This window comes from Etheostoma cragini, chromosome 8, assembly GCF_013103735.1.
Source record: "Etheostoma cragini isolate CJK2018 chromosome 8, CSU_Ecrag_1.0, whole genome shotgun sequence".
Lineage (NCBI taxonomy): Eukaryota > Metazoa > Chordata > Actinopteri > Perciformes > Percidae > Etheostoma > Etheostoma cragini.
In genome coordinates, this window is record NC_048414.1 from 26080866 (window position 1) to 26101251 (window position 20386).

Here is a 20386-nt window from a genome sequence, read left to right on the forward strand (position 1 = left end):
AGTGAGTATTGGATTGATTTGATGGCAGGTGACTGTGAACACACCACACAAAATGTGGTGAGTTTGTCTTACTGGTGGTAGTTTACTACAGCGCTGTTGATGCAAGTTGGCCACTATTCACTGCATGACTCACAGCATCAAATAATATTAAGACAAATACCCTGAAGGAAGGCAGGTGTGTGATGTAACAACCTACAGATCTGTGATGCAACTGTAATGATGCATGAAGTGTGATCAGCTGGGGGATCAGACATAAAGCAGTGCAGGCAGCAGGGACATTATTTAAACTTATCGTCTTAGTAACAAACTTTGATCTCTCCAGCTGAACCACGGCAACGGATAAGACTCAAATGTTTTACTTTTATGATTTAGGCTTCAATACCACACCATACAGCATAGCAAAGGAACCTTGAGCATGGTGCTTTTTGTGTATGATAACTACATCAATATCAGCCTTCTATTGAAATTCACGTCTTGGTTATGGTTGTAATGTTGTTTGGCAGAAAAGGCAGAATAAACTGCACATAGCTTGAACAGGACAAATGATGGAGGGGGCTTATGGAAAGAATGGACAGGTAAGCATAAGTGGTAAAGCTCCTCACACAGGCTGGGAGAATTCAGGGGCCTCATCGTTGATGTTTGCCATCCTCACGCGAACCGTGGCAGTGCCGGAGTGAGGCTCGTCCCCGCTGTCCGTCGCCATCACAACAAATTCATACAGATGGTTAGGCCTCTCATAGTCGAGCCGGCCCGCGGGGAAAACGGTCCCGTGGGGTGAAATGCTGAAGTCTGAGCTCAGGGTGTAATAGGTGAGCTCAGCGTTTAACCCCGAGTCACAGTCCGTGGCAAACACTGGCGGGAGGGAAGACATCACACAAGGACCATCAATTTACAGTTAATCGAAATGAGCTGATGAGACGGCCTCAGCTGATGAATATGTTGACATCTGTGTAGATCATTATCTCTTTATAGCCTTGCTAAACATGCAATAGATCATAAGCTCTGACAGCTACAATCGCTAGCACGCAAACTGCACTGTGCCCCTTCAGAATAATTACCATCATTTGCAAAAATGGGCTTAAAGACAGCAAAAAGGCCCCGCACGAAATTAACGAGTTGTATTTTTTTCCAGAGATTGTTTTGAAATTGTTTTATTCTGTGGTAATTACACAGAAAAAAAAGCATTGATTTGTTTCTAATGTGCAGTGGGACTACAGCCACAAATATCGACAGCCTTGGTTGCCGAGCCAATTTAAGTCTAAGTTTGCTGTTTAGTGAACTTTCAATCAAACTCACTGCTTCATACACAGCCCCTCTGGCTTATAGCACTTGCGTATCGCATAGTCTTCTGATGTGTTTATTTCCTCTGTGGCAGGCATCAGCACTAGCAGCCTGTGCATCTCAATGTTTCACTCTCACCTCAAGTCTTGTAATAGTTCAATTTACTATACACTCTTTGCACGGTGTGTATAATGAAGTAGTACATTTACCTTAAACTTCACTGTCACTTGTGCTTTTAAAACAAGATTATTTATATCTTCTCCACCATCAACCTCAGTAGGTAAAGTTGAAGCGATAGCTTGATTGTAAAGTATTCATCTGTGGTTAATGGGGATTTCACTCCCTTGGTGCCTCAAAGCTTTGACATTTCATTAGTTGGTGGTGCAGCCCAGCAGATTAAGAAATTAAATCGGTTTCTCTTTTTTTCAGGTTTTTTACCCTATTGATCTGATTGGTTAGGGCGTGCTTGGCTTCTGTAAGGTAAGGCAGTTTTAATTAAATATAAAGTCCTACATGTTCATGATGTATCAGCCAAAGTCTATGGTAGATCTTTTAAGAGACTCCATGTCTTCGCTCTCTCTCTCTCTGGTTGTTGATTTTTTTTGTTGATGCATTGGGCTGTATTGGGTGCCATTTTCTCCTTCTGCTGGTTCTGCAGTGCCAACAATATCTACCGCTCTAGGCTGTGTATTTGAATCTTCTCAGATGAAATTAGTTTACTTATTCTCACCCAGAATCCACTAGAAACAATTGCCCAGCCAGAAATTCTCACAAATCACTAACGGTAGCCCATGGCGGACTGAAGTCCCACAGGGGCAGAAACTTTTGACAAGAAATAGACAGTCAACAAGGTGAAATGTGAAAAGAATAATGTGCTTTGTGTTGTATTTTTGCCTTGAGCCCCTGTTAATTTTGTGAGTGTGACTGTGACAAATTCTCAAATCTTGTATAGGTACTTTGCCATCTCAAAGGTACAGTATCTAAAAGCAATCAGAAGTGTTATTTTTTAAAGGCGCAGAAAAGAAAAAAAGTGACAGTGGCAAAACATCTTAATTAGGAACACATGTTATCTCACGTAAATTAAACAGAAACAATTCCACTCAGGCAGTGGCGATGGCAGTACATACTCCTTCAGCCTTATAATTGATAATTATAAGGTAGCCTCATGCAGTAACAGATAAATTGACATGCCATCATTCATATAGTACATAATAAATCAAAACAAATGTGTGTTGTCTTTGAAGCAGCAAGTTTAGTTTAATGTGATCACAGATCTGAAAGATCTATTAGTTTCTTTCTGTGTGCGAAACTGGAAGCATTATGGGACAATGAGCCGAAACATTGACTTAAGGTCGGAATTGCCGCTGTGGCAGAATACATTTGTTGTTTTCATGCTGAGAAAGTGACTTTTTGGATAGTTTCTCTCTCGTATTCAAAAAAGAAACAGATGGAAGTGAAATATGGGGTAAGAGAAGTCTCACCCTGCAGCAGGGATGTTGCCGTGGTTACAGTCTCAGGGACTCCATCCACACTGTAGATGGATTGCAGAAACTCTGGGACACAATCATTCTCATCCGTTATCAACACCTGAACCTGATTAATGCCAGTGTGATGGGATAAGAGGAGAGGACAGGGGAGGAGAGGAGAGAAGAGGAGAGGAGAGGAGAGGAGAGGCAAAATCAGAGTAGAAGAATACAAAATTAGCCTCTCTTTATTAACCCTCACATCCAGGAGACAACCATACAAAATGATCTGCACAGAAAGCTGACCCCAACACTTAATCTAAATTGCATTTTATAGTTTCTGAATTTGCCAGTTCAACACATCCTTTATCTTCTACTTCATGATATTCCTGAGTCCAAAATAGAAATGTTCTGAGCATGTGCGGGATTTTTTTACCCCCCCGCCCCCTCCCGGCCCCTTGCCCTACAAGCCTCCTGTCACCACTGTGTGTAAAGTGCGAAGTGACAGCTGAGTAATAGTCCTGAAATAGCTGCGATACGTTTTCCATCTCTTACTCTGCAACTTGCAGCTGAGCTGAAGGAGTTTTTGCCGGCTGAATCTGTGGGATTGGGTAAAAAAAATAAAATAATTTAAACTATCCTGAATCCATAGTTTATATAGAAATATTTGTTGGTGAATAAAGTTTTCGGATTATGAGTTCTTATGCCGAGTGGCTCGGAGTGCTTGCTATATTTCACAAAGTTCATCTCCAGACAAAAACAAAAGGGTGAAAACAAACTGCATAAAAAACCCTCGTTAACATTTCAAAACCATTCGGCCATGTCAATCCTGCAGACAGCCACAAACCTTGCTGCATCTCCTCTGCTGTTATCGCCAAGCAGTGTGATGTCAGAAGGTCACCGCTGAGGTCAGATCATTGCAGACTAATGCAGACTTCTTTGCCACATAACGTTTAGGTGAAAACGGCTCTGTCTGGGAGCTTTGTAAAAGGTCCAGCGGTAGAGCACAATGCAGCAAATCTCAGCACCAAAAGCAGCTTTTTTATTTTTTTTTCAGTTTAATTCAGCAGGAAGAGTCAATGCTTGTGTGACAAATGTTATAATAAAACATCACAGTGGATCTCAGCTTTGGACTTGGTAGACCTGAGTGCATGAACTCTTATATGACACACACTTGCAGCCTTTATCACTCTGTAATTACACTAACCTCTATGGCAGTGCTGAGGCTGCCGGGCTCTTCGCTGGCTCGCACCATCAGCAGGTACCGTCGCTGGTCACTCTCGTAATCTAGCGTCCTGGTCAGACTAATCTCACCCGTCTCCTGCCGGATGCTGAAAAGGCTACTGGGATTTATCAGCAGGCTGTAGCTGATTGGCTGCTTCTGAAAGGAAATGGCGAACACCACCAGGAAGCTGCAGAACAAGGAGAACATGATGAAAAAAGGCAAGGAAAAAAAGTTTACTTTACTTTCTCTTTACTATTTGATTTTAGTTGCACATAATTCATCATCATTACTTCCTCTTTCACAACCTATGATTCTTGAGCTTTGTCTGAAACATGTTTTCACAAAGTGTTCTCTATTAAGTATCAAAGAAAGTAAAAACCTTTGGCATTTATATCTAAATAAAATTATGTGCTCACATGTTGGATTAAAAATCGAAATCCTCTTTCCTTACATCAGCACTGCGCTGTAATGAAATCAATTACTGCATGGCCCATTGACTATGTACTGTAAACACAGTCAATCAGTACTTGTCAGTTCTGTGTAATAATGTAATGCTATTATGCGGATATAAATGTTGGTTTTTACGGTTTAGAGAGTTTGCGTTCCCTAATGATGTGCGATCATTATATGTCAATTTACGCTTGAGTGCGCTGGTGTGACCAATTGAATATTCATCAGCATAAGTCTTAACAAGTAGTGTTTGAAAATCAACACCCAAGACAGGTGTGCGTCTTTATGCATGTCTGCATTCATTATTGTAGGACTTGTTTTTGCAGAGACATGTATGCGTGGCATGCATTTCAGCTTTAATTGTTACAACCGTAGGTTATTAAACAGGGAGCCACATGTAAAACTGTCCTTGTGTGAGTGAATCAGTATGGCTTTATTTATCCTAGTGTTTGGCAATTTAAAGATATGAGTTATTCTGCCAATATAATTGTAGTATTGCTCTTTCTCATATTGTATTCTTCGGTAACAGGCAATTATACCTGTTGAGGCAACAACAAAGAATCTGACAAAGAGTGTTAGGTGGTAACCACAGGGGAATAGACCACATATGAATAACTGTTTAACTACAAGAAAAGACTCCAAAAAGATATTATATTACTGTAATTGTATTACAAAAGAAAAAAGAAAATATCTCAAGATGATTTGCTTGCATCAAACTGCCATGGTTACATATGTATGTTAGGGGTGGGAATCACCAGACATCTCCCGTAACAATATCATCACGACACTTATGCCACGATACAATATTATTGCAATTTTAAACATACTGCAATATTCTGCGATATATTGCAATTTATAACCTTTTTTCCAACTTCTAATTTTTCCCAATTTCAAATGATGTCCCCAAAAGGAAACTTTGTCAACATGTGTTTTATCTAAAAAGATATATTTCTCTGTTTCATATCACTTCCATTTCATTGCTGGAAAATGGGACAAACTGACCAACACATATATAATAAAAGATCAATACTTGGTGCCTGTGTATCAAACCAGTATTGCCGCTAAAAATATCCAAATACTAGGCTGTGTCGATTGTACCCCCCACCCCTAATGTATGTACTGTATGCGTGAGTGGATGAATGAATGTTGTATATATTAAAACATGCGGTACTCACGGCTGTCCTTCAGGCGTGTTTTCTGGTATGGAGATGGCGTAGCTAGTGTTGGTGAACTGCGGCGCTCTGGCTCCCGCCACCACAGAGAGCATGGCGGGGGCACTGCGGCTGCCCAGGCCGTCGAGGGCCACCACGCTTAACAAGTACTCTCTGTCCCTCTCAAGCACCAGCCCTGTGCTCACCACCTGGCCTGTCTTCTTGTCCACTGCAAAGCAGCCGTCACCACCTGCAGGGAAACAAAATTAACTCATTTTCTTGTGCTGGATCCAAACCAATCCAATTCTGCTGGCTTGAATACTAACTCAGAAATGCCCAAATGGCATCTAGGAGCAAGTGGAAAGTAATAATAAATGGAGTGACATATTCTGATCCTAAACTGATACACAGAATGTATTTTACTCACAGAAAACACATTTTTTTTTAATATAACTTCTCAACTTCGGTATCCACGTTTGTACCTTCCTACATTTGTACTGGGAAGTATCTTCCACTTCATCTCATTTGATTAACATAAGCCTCTTTTACGCAGAGATTCAGCTTACGCCGGCTTCTCTTTTTTTACACTGAATCAAACAACGCCGGCATAATGCCGCCCCAGTGTGTGATTTTAGATAGCATGCTGGCAAAAAAAAAAAAAACAGCATTGGCTGTGGCAAGTTGCTGCATTGGCTGTGGATACACAGATAATACTTGTTAGTGGGATTTCATTTAATGGGAGTGTTGGCAATTTAAAAATAGAAAATATCTACTTCATGTTAAATCTGGAGGTACGTTTTCTATAAAGTAGAAGTATGCATTATAACACGTAGCAAATACCGTTACTTTTGATGCATAGTGAATATTGATGATAATACTTCTGTACTTGCAGGACTGCAGAACCTTTACTTGTTACACTCAAATCCCTGTGGAGTTGGAGTGGAGCAACAGAGTTTTAATTATTTAATAAATTAATTTGTTTTAATGAAATGTTTTGTTTGTATCACGCCGCAATTCCCATCCTGCCGTTGGTTTCATAATAGTCTGCAGATTGGCAGCACCAACAAATGTATTGATGGGCTAAAGGCAGCGAAGAAGAAGACCGCTTGCAGGCAGTCTAAACTAGGCTGTGTTGTTGATGCATGCATGGCTTCCTGAACTGAATGTGGATACTGTCGATGTGTAACTGTGCCAATAATGCTTCCTGTAGCTCTGCATGGCTTATTGAGGAAGCTTATATGTTGCTCTAGCTGCCTTTATGGTCTCTTGTTGACTGCTGTCTGTAAATTCTAACCTGTACTAATGTCTTGCTGGTTTCCTGTTGCTCTGGTCTAAAAATGTGCCGGCTGGGTAACACTAGCACATTTGCAGAAATGTTTATTAATGTGTGTTGTCCTTTATAAATAAGTACAACAAGTAAGTTAGTGAACAATGTATGATTTAAAATATTAAAAAAAGGGCTTTGTGACATATTAATACACACAGTAATTAAAACTAAACATAACTTTTGTTTGTCAATTCCACAGGGCAACTTTAAATAAAAGATCTACTTTTCCCACTACTGTTACATTTGGGGGTGGCCTACAGCAAATCAAATATCCCAATATTGTGTCGATATTGTAGGGTTGACAATTGTGCTTGCACAAAATATTCCCACAATGAGATTTTTCATAAATAATCATCAGTTATGTTTAAATAGTAACTATGTGGGTAAAGGCAAATAATAGAACAGCTGGAACAGCCTGGTGTGTTCAGAAAATGACATCACTTTACTGTAATGTAGCCTTTAAAACCACAAAAAAATATGAAACTTATATCATATCAGGATCCAAAACTTATGACGATATCTGTGTATGTCTATACCGATATAATATCAATATATTACCCAGCCCTAATTTCGGGTATGGACCAAAGTGAGGAGTGCGGGCTGGCAGCTGGAGAGATGCCAGTTCCCCTCCTGGGCACTGCAAAGGTGCTCTTGAGCAAGGCAACCCACTCACTCTGACATCTCTCCATTAGTGCACGTCTAGGACCTGAGCATGTGTGTGTAGTTCAGGCTGGTGTGTAGTGTGTAATGACAACAGAGTGTAAATCGTAATTTCCCCATTGGCGATCAATGAACAGTATAAATGAATTAAATTAAATATTAAAGAACGGGATCAGACAGACTGACCTTGCTCATCAAATGGCCAGCTACTCTCTCGAGGTCTTAAAAAGAGAGTTAAATACATTTGAAAGGTTAAAACTTGAAGGGAAACTACTCAGTTTGCTTGCAGGTTTTAGAGGTAAACCTCACTGCTGCAAGAGTTGTTAGCGTGATAGCATCATATTGACCACGGGTACCTTGTGGTAATTGTGGTTAAACGCACATAAGGGAAATGTGCGATGTACTAATGGGAGTCAAAGGGAAGTCAGTAGTGTTTCTGTAAAGCCCCACTGGCAAGATTAGCACATCCACCCATCTTTGACATGCCAACAAACCTCTATCCCCTTAACCACCAGGGGATCTACCGCTCTGGCAGCCTTCCAACAGCCCACTGTGTGTGTGTGTGTGTGTGTTTTTTGTATGTTTGAGTGCTTGCGTGCTTCTGTGTGTGTATGAAACAGAGAGAAGCAGACAGATAGACAAGAGTGCAAGATAAGTGCATTAACAATGTGTTGATGTCCTCTGGCTGTGTGTGTGTTGGAGAGAGAGTGAGAGAGAGAGAGAGAAAGAGAGAGAGAGGGACAAAAATACAGAGGCCGAGAGACACAGGGTGACAGAGAGACAGAGAAACTAATGGACACCTAAAGAGTGAATGAAGGAATGTGGTAGCGCCAGTGGCTGTCTTGTGTTTGACTTCATTTCCAAGGCCAATTCCGTCAAAAACAGCCTGTTTTAATACCTTAATATTACCCTTGTATACATCTTGTGTGTGTGTGTGTGTGTGCAGAAAGCTTACCATCCGACAAAAAGTATTCCACCTCTCCGCTTTTGCCTTCATCCCCATCGTGAGCCTGGAGCTGGTAGACAAAGATTCCCGCTGGGGCCTCAGGGGACACTACAGCCAGGTATGGGTACGGCTTCATATTCCACTCAGGGACGTTGTCGTTGACATCAGTGATCTTAAGCTTCACCTTGTTCAGGTACCAGTTTGGGCCTGGGGGGTAGTGCAGAGATAGTGATGAAGCTGTGGTTACTAAAAGTGACAGCTGTCATGTAAGCGCGTGTGTAGCGGGGAGACAAGCAGCCAGGGGAATCCGAAGCACCGACAAGCAGTGAGTCAGCTGAGGGTACAGGTATGTGAGATTTAAATCATCTACATTAGAAACAGTATGCTGCACGACTGGAATAAATCACAATCATGCTTGTATCTGTAATGTGGAACTGATGCCAAAACGATCTTGATTCAGCTCAGAGTTGGGGTCAATGTCAATTACCACACTATCTTTAACATGGCAATTTACCCGCTATCTTTCCACTCCTTTTGCTTCACCATAGCTGCTGGGTTCATTGTAAGTGGATGTCGGGATAGCTGTTCGCTCCCATGGTGGAGGTTTGGGCCGTGTGACATCACCCATCCAATCTCCATCAGTGCTCCCGTCCAGGTATCTAGACACCAAGGTTCCCGCGGGAGAGAGACTCAGCCACAGTCTCATCTACCAAGTCTGCGTAAAGCTACCTTGATCTTCCCACAGGGGCTTAGGGATGATGCCTCATGGCTGCGGGCTTTTTGTCGCCTGCACACTGCCTCGCTGGAGTGAATACGAAGATTCCTGGAATCCAATTACCAACTCGCTCGACCTGAGCTTGCAGACAGCAAAAGTGCACAGCAGCGCCCAAGGAGAAGGGGTGTGCAACTGCGTTGCCGTCTCTATGCCAGGGGCGTAGCGTGCTTTTAGCTGGAACTGATAGTAGGGGATCGTTTCCCCCATTAAATACAATGACACAATCTGGAGACAATGTGCACAAAAAACTCCTGACAGTGTCACACTTTTTGTGGAGAAAGGGGAGCAAGCCATAGAACTGTGGGACACTATTTCCACAAATATTAGCTGTGATCTTGTGTCAACGTGGCATGAAGGAATGTCAGAAGCGCTGCCAAGCAGTTCAGTAGGCTGTGATCCACAGAGGCCATCTGTCTTACCCCAGAGAAGAACAAGAGCCTGCCAGGACACACACACACACACACACACACACACACACACACACACACACACAGATATGAACACAATCACATAGATGCAACATACAGGCAAGTCGTCTCTTCACACCCAGACACATGCTTGCACACGTGATGTAGAATGTGTCTTTTCCGTCTTCCTGTTTCTCTGTCTTTTTCACAAACACACACCAGTGCACACCTACGCACAGCAGGGAGTTACCTACGGGCTAAAAGTAACTATGGATTACAAATCCCATTACATAAAAGCTCTCCTGTGTGTGACCATGGGCTATAGATGTACCTTTTAAACCAAGACAGAAGCAGCAGGAGTTGGCCGTGCATCCTTTGACTAGCTGAGGCTGCCACAACAGATTTTCTGTACAAAACAGTCCTCCTTTGATGGTTTCCCTCATATTCTTTAACATATTATCTCTTCCAAGTTGATACTAGCTGATAATAGAAAACTATACATGGGTAATGAGCAGTACATGCATACAGCAAATGGTATAAAGTCATCAAACTGTACGAGTTGCTGGTTTAAATATTTAACAGTTGTGTCTGCTCAAATTGGTTGTAAAGCAAAAAAGAGATGCTGAGATCACAATTCCCTGGTTCTTTTTTTAACTAGCTTACAGTTAAGATGCATTTTGATGGAAAATATAATGTGTTGCACTCCAGACTAGCTCTGGAGTAGTCACAACTGAAACACAATAGCTAAATAGTGTGCGACAGCTCCTAAAACGGATTGTTAGAGGCCAGGGATAATAACAGAGGGAGGCTAGAGGAGAGAATTAATCTAGCTTTCTGCTCAGGCTTTAAAGTTCCTCTGCACGGAGAAAAGTTCTGACTCGGATCTGACGATAGTTCGTGTTGGATAAAAAGCCACTGTATCATGGGGGCAGAGAAACTAATCAGTGTTCAGATGCTATCTCCTGAAATGTCGACAGCAGCAATTTATGCAACTTAAGCCAGATCATCCTGCCTTGTAAAATGGAACAATCCGTTCGTGGTGAATAATAGGAAAAGGATAAAGATTCTTTTGCAAAGTACAGGGGTTTAAAAGGCACTTAATCAAAACGAAATCAGAGCTCCAGCACTTAACATTTAGTTGACTATCAACTCTTTGCGGGGAGGGGTGCGAGACACATTCCTTGCTTCCTACTTGTTGGTGTCTTTCCAAACCATGTCTCTGTGGTAATGGTGGTGATGATTTTACAAGGCTCCATCTAATTAGCTTGTTACAGAGAGACTAATCAGAGCCAAGGCAGATAATTAGAGCCTATCAGCTCTGGAATGATAATGAAGAATGCATGAGTGTGTGTCTGCTCGTGTTTGTGAGGGAAGAGACGGCATGTGTGCACGGGCGAGCGAGCTGCATGTTCTTAGGCTGCAAAAGTTGCAATTTCCCTCTGATCTGGTCAAGTACGGAGCGGCTGTGAGCGATGCCCCGTGAGCTCCAAATCGACACAACCAAGCCCCACCTGACCGAGAAAAAAGATGTGATCAAATAACCAGGCGAGGCACACGGCGCACAGGCTCCACTGGATTTTTCAAAGTCAAATATGCTTTCTGCTCGCTCGGGGTGATGAAACGCCGGTTTGTACTGTACGCTACAATCTCTTAAGGATAAGACAATCTGCTTGAATGACTAACATAACAATGTATCACAAAATAAAAGTGGACAACAGGGGTGCACTGTGTGTTCTGCGTAGGCTCAGCGACTACAACGAGTGCGCTGTGTTTACGTGTGTGTAAGCGTGAGTTGTGCGTAAGTGTGTGTGTGTTCTATATATCACTGCAAGCCTGTCTGTTGATGTTTTCTGCTGTTAATCCTCTGCTTGGGTAGTTGCTATATAAAGCTGCTAAGTGGCTTGCCGGTATGAAAAACTAAAAAAAAATAAAAAGTTGTCTCAAGTGCTTCTATGCACAGTACACTGCCCACAGTACAAGGACACTGTGTGTGTGTGTGTGTGTGTGTGAGTGTGTGTGGAGATGAGAGGAAACAGAGCGAAGTAGAGGGGCACAGATACATGAACACAAATATTTACAGAGGGAGAGAAAGAGACAGAGAGGAGGAAGAGGCAGGTAGCATGGAGGATGGAGTATTGTGTGATGCTTAGCAGAGAACGTAAAATAACATTACAGAGACGAGAGCCCAAGGGAAGCAAAAAACAAACAGCCTAGCACAACAAAAGATGCTGCCAGCATCCATGTTTATGAAAGAAAGCATGCAGTAGCAGAGCACAAGAGGAGGAATTAAGATATAGAACATACAGCGTAATTAATATCAGAGGGTCTTCTTATGGACCCCTTGTTCCTCCTCCATCCAATGAGGGAGGAAATTAAGATTGAATATTTCTGTGTGGAATTAAACAAATTGCGTCTGCAAGCATAAATATCAATGGCCCGTGAGAGACATGGAATTTCAGAGGTGCTTTTCGGGCAGCGAATGAATGGAAAGTGAAAATCAGCTCAATGGGGGAGTAATAAGGTACATTAACCAAATGTTTGCAGTGTTAAGGAGGCTCTATTCTAAGCGCCATCTCTGTGCTTAAAGCAGAGTGTGAAGCCGTCAGCAGGAGATCAACGCGCTAAAAGCACCGGGGACAGAAATCTATTAACTCAGGGATCCCGACACCACACACTCTGGACTCAGATTGGCTGACACGATAACCATGTAAACACACATGCCGGCATTTTCAACCTAGGATAAATAGAAATGGTTCAAGTTCTGGACATTTGTTCACTCTGAATCGGCATCTCTGCAAAAAAGTGTGTCTTTTAGCCACTACGTCTGCAAACAAATGTCCAAAAACAATGGCAGAACCAAATGTGGGACCAGTTACATTGGCAGTTAATGGTAAAATAAGTCATAAATGTAGCATAGACTAGTAACAAAGGGCCCACTAAGAACACCAGGTTTTAAAGCTTTATGTCTTTCACAAAGATTTTAAATAAAATTGTAATATTGATGGAACAATAAGTTTCAAAATGGCCACCAAGGTGTAGTACATGAGAATAAGCAAATGGACATTAAGATTCTAACTTGTGTGGAAGAAAACTGTGGGACTTCTTGCGAGATCGTTTCCCATCCACCTAAACAGAAATGGCCTGCAAGGGGCCTTCAGGGTGTCAAGCAGTCAATCAGAAATATGTGTTGAAGTAATGTATCACAATAAACAATACTGTGGTGTTGTTTTATAATTTGCAACACTAATCTATAGAGATCTGACTCCACAAGGAGGCAGGGGGAGCTTCTGCCTACTCTTCCTAAATTTGAATCTGATCTCTTCTCCACAAAAAAGCATGTTTGTTTACGTAAGTATTCTCTGCTTAATTCATTCATTGCACTTGAATTCTGAGATTAAGACTGGTCGAGTCTCATGCACTTCAATCTATCTGAATCACCATCACAGATGCATGCTGGGGTGGCTCAAACCCCGCGTGACCATAAACAGGATAAGTGGTTTCCTATCAGACACAGGCAGCTATAGTCTCTTTTCTGGTGGGCTCATTTTTTGTTTGTAGTTCAGCCAAAAGAATTACAAAAGTTATTCATTCTCTTTTGTCTGATTGCTTTGAGCAGAGACAAATGTGCCATATTCACTATTCTATTGACTTGCATTAAAGAGGAGGATTTAGAGAGGAGCAAGTGTTCAATGGAGATACACTGGCACTGCAGTATAGCCTTCAGGGAAGGGATATATAATTTAGCTGAAATATTTTAAGTTTCAACTTCTATTGCCTATGATGTATTTGCGTGGCCTTTGTATTTGGCTTTGCATTCTCAAATAGCTCAAAATTCACAATATGTACTAAGTGGAAATGTTAAAAATTACTTTTTAAAATATTTCCAATTGTGTAATCAAGTTTTCCTATCTGTGCGTTGTTTTCAACTACATCATTATACACTGTAATACACATTAAATAATGAATGGACTGACTTTTCTCTGTGCTAAATCCTGGGCCTTAATCTCCGCATTCAATAAGTGAAAATAGCTTGTTAATTGAGAAACAACCACTGAAAAAAAACATACGTTGACCAATGAGCCACCGCATATAGTTTTTTAACAGGAAAAAAATAAAAATAAGTGTCACATTTGCTTACTAATACTTAATGCCTCCAGAGCCACATACAAACGCAGATAAGCAGTCACACACTATAGCATGCTCAATGAAAGGGCCTATAATATATTCTTCTCTCTTTGGGTTCCTCCATCTGAGGCTTAAACTCCCCATAAGACTGCAGGCACTGCCTACACACACACACACACACACACACACACACACACATACACACACACACAGTAACTCTCATACATGCAAGAACAAAAGCAGTCAGTGTTAAAATGAAAACTCTGGCGTCCCAGTGCTATCGCAACGTTGTTGGAGACCAACTTAACTGCATGTCATCTCACTCCGTCTCCCCGTGCTCCACGACTGTCGCTAGTGTGATTGACAAAATGCCAAAACAAATGAATACCTTATACAAAATATATATTTATATTTATGTTTGTATCACGCAGCTGTTGACAGTAACTCGCACAGTGAGCTATTACACCTGTAGCCAGCATTAGCAAACATGGTCGTACATGATGATGATGTTGGGCTATGAAGCACGTTTTGGAGATTTTGGAGCCAACCACTACTGGGACATGGAAAACGGGATTCCACACCCACATTCCTTCCCCCACACAGGTTTCTTCCCGGTCGCAACAGACAACGAGTTCTTCATACTGCAAATATAAGGCGTTTCATCAATGGGCCATAGGCTTAACCACCGTTGTATTAACTCATTTGGCGATAGATAGTGACCTAACAGACATTTATTTAAATGAAAATCTTCTAGATCATTTGTTTAACAATGGTTAAATTCCATTAGGTGCCCCACTGACTCATGTCAGTGAGTGAGCAGGCAAATAACCAAAGCCCTGTGCCTGGCTTACCGTAATGGTATGCAGCTATCATTAATTCTATTCATTCCAGCTGTGTTTTTAATGCTTTGACAAGACAAAATGTCTGCTGTGAAAAGGCTCCATTGTGATAAAATTGTAATTTGAATAATATATCCTGAAGCATTTGCATTTGAAAAGACACTTACATGAGGACAGGCGTCACTTCATGTGCATACGTTGAGTGTGCCAAGTAAAGCTTGTACCTTATGTAACATGCCGAAGCAACATGCTGACCAGTCTTCATTTGAACGTGAAACAGAGGAGAGGAGAAATAAAAATAGTACATCCATGACAAGAACCTCAGTCACGTTCAAAATGACTCAACAAACCCCTGCTGGCCATAAAGACGTGGATACAAACTGAGGTAATCAAAATGTCATTTCTGAGCAGAGGCGTCTTCTTCCATTGCATGGAAACCTTTCAGGTTTTATCCCAGAAACCTCATTCAATTGAATATAACATACAAACATGATGTTGTGTTTTATTTGTAAAGGTGCTCAAAGGCACTTTACATAATAAAAACAAAAACCCTAAAGGCAATAAAGTATGAAAAGTGGATTTAAAAATGGGGATTTGAGTACAGTTTTGAAGGAGTGAAGTAGGGGTGAATATCTGAGGTGTTGGGACAGAGAGTTCCAGAGGGAGGAGGCAGGAGTAGAGAAGCCCTGTCCTCCCAGGTCAAGTGTGAGAGGGGTGAGGAGGTCGGCGTCTGCAGATCAGAGGATTTAGAGTATGTGCAGGAGGTCAGTGAGGCAGGAGGAGGCTCAGTTGTGGAGGGCTTTGTAGGTGATTAGGAGAATTTTGAAAAGGATTCTTAAAGGTCCCATGGCATGAAAATTTCACTTTATCAGTTTTTTTCACATTAATATGCATTCCCCCAGCCTGTCTATGGTCCCCCAGTGGCTAGAAATGCTGATAGGTGTAAACCGAGCCCTGGGTATCCTGCTCTGCCTTTGGGGAAATGAAAGCTCTGATTGCCCCTTATGAGGTCATAAGGAGCAAGGTTACCGCCCCTTTCTCTGCTTTGCCCGGCCAGAGAATTTGGCCCACACATGAGAGAGAGACATCATGGCTTTCAAACGAGCAAAGTGGCAGTTGGTCAAGGCCACACCCCCAGCCTCCACCTTGCCCCCCCCCCTCTCTCCTCCTCAAAAACTCAAAGACTTCAGTGTGGTATTAGGGGACCACTAAGGTCTACATAAAAGACACCTCAGATACAGTATTAGGGGACCACTAAGGTCTATATAAAAGAGACTTCAGATACAGAGTTAGGGGACCACTAAGGTCTATAGAAAAGAGACTTCAGATACAGTATCATTACAGTATCATTATTTCTAATTTCCGGATGTAGTTATTTTTAAGATATTTATTGTCAGATAAACAACAATGAAGCATGGTCACTAAATATCTTGGCTCTCAGCCTTAACAACTGATTGCACTAATGTAAACACATATAAAGGCAAATCTAAGACAATAGGGAATATTTATGCATGTTACACTTGCAATGATTAGGTAAAAAATATATTTGTGATCTGCAGCTGTTTCTTCAAACTCAAAATTAGCACGCTCAAAGAAACATGCCATGTGCTTATGGCCAGGCAAAGCAGCCTACGTACATGTATTGTTTTTATTTAAGTGGTCTCCACTCTGCTGTCATCTCTCTATCGTTGTCACCCAAGTGAGGGAGAGGTTCGGCTAGCAGTGATGTAAATATGCAAATAAATCTGGGAATGCACAGGCAGTTTAATGACATAAAATCCTGTTTAAAGTTCTGTTTCTCTGAGACGGAGACAAGACAGAGATAAAATGAGTACAACACTGGCGGGGGCTATTAAGCCGGCTCATCCGACCAATGTCAATTGCTCGCAGGACGGATTGAGACTGTGAACAACGTCGCAAGGCTAAAGCTAACTATTTAATACATTAAATGAACTGTATGACCACTCAAGAATGGATTATGGACTGTGACATCATGATTTTCATTGAAACAACATGGTTAAGCGATGCTGATGTTCTCCCCCGCTCGCATCTGGTTTTACAACAGTCTGCATCCGCTATGTTGCATTGCTGCCACTTTCTGGAAGTAGTGGATTACTTTGCCATAACAAATTCAGTCTGATATTAGGCAAAAAGTGCGCTAACGTTGATAAATGTCACGATAACCATATTACTTATTATTATGCTAAAATACAACAATTGCTTTTTTGATTTAAAGCAAATGAATAGAAACATTTCCAACATTCCTTTATTGTATAAGTAGAACATTGAATTGAATATAAAAGACACCACTAAAAAGAGAATGACTACATTTACATTTCAAAATTCAGTTTTCTATTGATCAAACATCTTGGATAACGACGATAACCAAACGATATATTGTGCAGCCATAGTTATTTTGCAGAAGATAATAAACAAACATTTTAAAGCTTCAAATTCCTTTTTTGGAAGTTACAGATGGATTCAAACTCCCCAATCAGGCTGTCACTTTTTCAAATCATCAGTTTGGATAGTTATGATTGCATATTGCCTCTGGACAGAGAGAGAGAGAGTGAGAGAGAACCAGAGAGACAAAGGGTGAGTGATAGAGACAGTGATTTGTGTCGTCTTGGGGTAAAGTTAAAGTCTGCATGAATTTACTTTCTGCGGAGTGGAAAGTTGGGTTAGTTAGTATGTACTGTACATGATCAAATGGGACGGAATAAAATCCATACACGTGATTTGAAAACGTGCGCAAAGCATCACCGGTATCACTGTTAGATCCCATTATTATTACCAGTAGCACACCTCACACACAAGGATGCACACCGTCTCTACGTGTTTATCAATCTCTCAATCAGAAAGCTTTTTCAAAGCGCGGATAAATGATAATGAACTAGAGTCAGCGCAGGACTTGGAATTGTTTTGGACTCCCAGCTAAGGTTTGACAAACAAGTCAAAAGTTAGGCAGAACTGTTATGGTTGATTACTTCAACCTCAACACTTACATTTTAATGTCTCCAAGCTTCATACATTTTTAACACTTTCACAACTAGACTTCCCTACACTGCTGTTAACACCCGAAGTACTGTGTATCAGAAGGGAATAGTAGAATTAGACACTGTAAGACCTCATTGGACAAAATACATTCTCAATCACACTCTGGAATTCCCTACCTGCCCGCTCAAAACAGATTCAAAAACTTTTTCCACAACAATGACTTCAGCTGTCCTGTCAACAGGCCGAAAATGCCCCAAAAAATCATCTTAAAAAACAAATAAAAATAATAATAAAAAATGATGTCCTGGTTGAGACTTGGCCCAAACTCATGATACCAACTCATTGTTTGTGTACACGAGTTAATGCTGTAAACGCTTTGTTTCCTTCATCAGACTATTTGACTTCTTTTGTTCATATGATGTCATCCATGCTTGCTCTTGTATTTAATAATCCTATGCACTGATTGTCATTTTGTGTGAACATTTGACTGGTGTTAGAAACCAGATGTGTACACTACATTGTTCACTGTCTTTTGAAACTGGGATTAACTGTCCTTAACAAACAAAAATTCCTGTTTGTTCTACATGACATAACACGAGATTCTGATTGTTGTGACTGGTGGTTCTTGTTTGTAGCATAAAAATGGATCACCTGTTATTTTTCCAATGTTGAATTATGCAAAATAATCCAGTTACTATAATGCATTTTTTTTTAGCAGTGTAAGTCTAGGACTTGCTATGTCTGATCAGTTAGTAGGGAGGGTCGTTGAAAGGGAGTTTTTACAGCCAGACATTTCTGGAAGTAACATCCGGATTGATCAGGAACCCAACGAACCCCTATTCAGATAGTTTAAGGGTATTTTGTGAAGCAGGAGAAATCTTATATTTTGCACCTTTGCGATAAAGATTTCATAACATCTCTTCAAAACGTTTCTGGTATACACTCTTCACATAATTAATTTGAACACAACTAAGAGGGGGTGGGGGTTGGGGTAGTTTGAAGTCAATAGCTGTCAATGGAGCCAGTTCCAATTTTTCCATTTCCCACCAAAATCTTTGGCTTGCTCTTAAAAGAAATATGAGTCATGCTGTTGTGGATCTTTTTAGTCATGTTGTTATAACTGTCAACACACAAAGGACACAACGTCATGAGAAGACTCATGGTTACGTGTGTTGTTATGGATGGTTATTTTGCCTTCCTGTCCTACATCGACAAAGAACACTATACTGATTCTTCTATTGGAGTCTAGATACGGAAACACTTCTCTATACAAGGAATACTGTTTCAAACCTTCAGCTACCACACGCTAGAAGGCCTGTTAATCAAAGCCACTGTAAACATGCCTTTCTGATCACAGTTAGTGTGACACACGGGCCTTAAGGTACAAACACTACGCCTAATTTATGCTTGGTCACATAACGCTCTTGACATTTGTCTTTTGACGAAGATTACTTTGCTGCACCCCACATTTACCTTGGCCACCATTTGTTGCAATACAGAGAAATGATTAATTGCAGCGTTGAAAGCCTTTTCCACACCACAGGGTCAGGTTTCTTATGGATGCACAAAGAAATTGAATCAAATGTGAAAATATACCATACAGATATATATTTGTGTCATTTTACTGAGAATATGTTCCACAAGATCATGTCACGCCAGATGTCCCGCCTTCTGCTTTCTTTGTGTTATGTTCAAGAAAAAGAGTAAAGAACAAAAGAAAAAAGAAAAAGAAACGGGAACCTATGAGCGTGCAAGCTTAACACGCCAAAAATGGCCGGTTTTGAAGAAAATAAAATTTGGATCGTGCAACAAGGCGCGCCTGCTTGGTTCTTTTTCTGGAATGATTCTAAAGACTTTTCAAGAATATGTCTGTGGCATTTACACTCTAACGGGGGTGTTTTGGTACCAATTGGGCGGATTTGCTATAGACAAAACACACAGGGCAATACACTGGTAAGAGAAAATTATGTTTTAACCAGACCTCATGTCACAGTGCGGTGGAGATAGATCTGGCAATGAGAGACTACTGAGAATGTAACACTTGTCCTTGACATTACCTGCCACATTACAATATTCCATATTATGTGCTTACAGATATCCTACCCGCCTGCATTAAGACTTTTTGCATCAAAGGAAAAATGTAAAGAACATTGATTGGCCGAGCATATATAGTGACTTTTACATCTAAAACTAATCAAAATATGTGGATGAATATAAATGGAGGGACACAGCTTTGTCCTGCCTGCAATAGAAGCAGATTCACTTACTTGATGAATGATACATTTACACAGATAATACTAACAATGCCTTGTAGAATTCCATGCTTACTATTGCTTTACACTAACTATTATACTGCCAAAATACTGCCTCCTTATGAGGTCATAAAGTGCAAGGTTACCTCCCCTTTTTCTGCTTTCCCGCCCAGAGAATGTGGCCCACCCATGAGAGTGAGAGATCATGGCTTTCAAACGAGCAAAGTGGCAGATGGTCAAGGTCAAACCACCAGCCTACACCATGCCCCCCCTCTCCTCCTCAAAAGCTACAGACACAGAAATGGCACATGGCTCATTGTGGGACTGGCTCTAGTGGCTGTAATTCTGCACCAAGGCTGAATTTACAGAAAAAGACTTCAGATATGGTATTAGGGGACCACTAAATATAAAAGAGACTTCAGATACAGTACTAGGGGACCACTAAGGTCTATATAAAAGCATCCAAAGAGCACCATGTCATGGGACCT

The 20386-nt window shown here is 41.1% G+C and overlaps 1 protein-coding gene across 1 annotated transcript in view; it reads right to left on the minus strand.

Moving 5' to 3' along the window:
- LOC117948580 (neural-cadherin-like) overlaps nt 1–20386 on the minus strand; it is an 83409-nt gene that overhangs the window by 48302 nt on the left and 14721 nt on the right. Inside the window, exons 2-6 of the mRNA XM_034878274.1 lie at nt 8513–8710; nt 5595–5820; nt 3952–4156; nt 2763–2874; nt 603–852 (exon numbers count right to left, since the gene is read on the minus strand). Coding sequence (XP_034734165.1) covers nt 603–852; nt 2763–2874; nt 3952–4156; nt 5595–5820; nt 8513–8710 — 991 coding nt within the window. The remainder of the gene's footprint in view (nt 1–602; nt 853–2762; nt 2875–3951; nt 4157–5594; nt 5821–8512; nt 8711–20386) is intronic.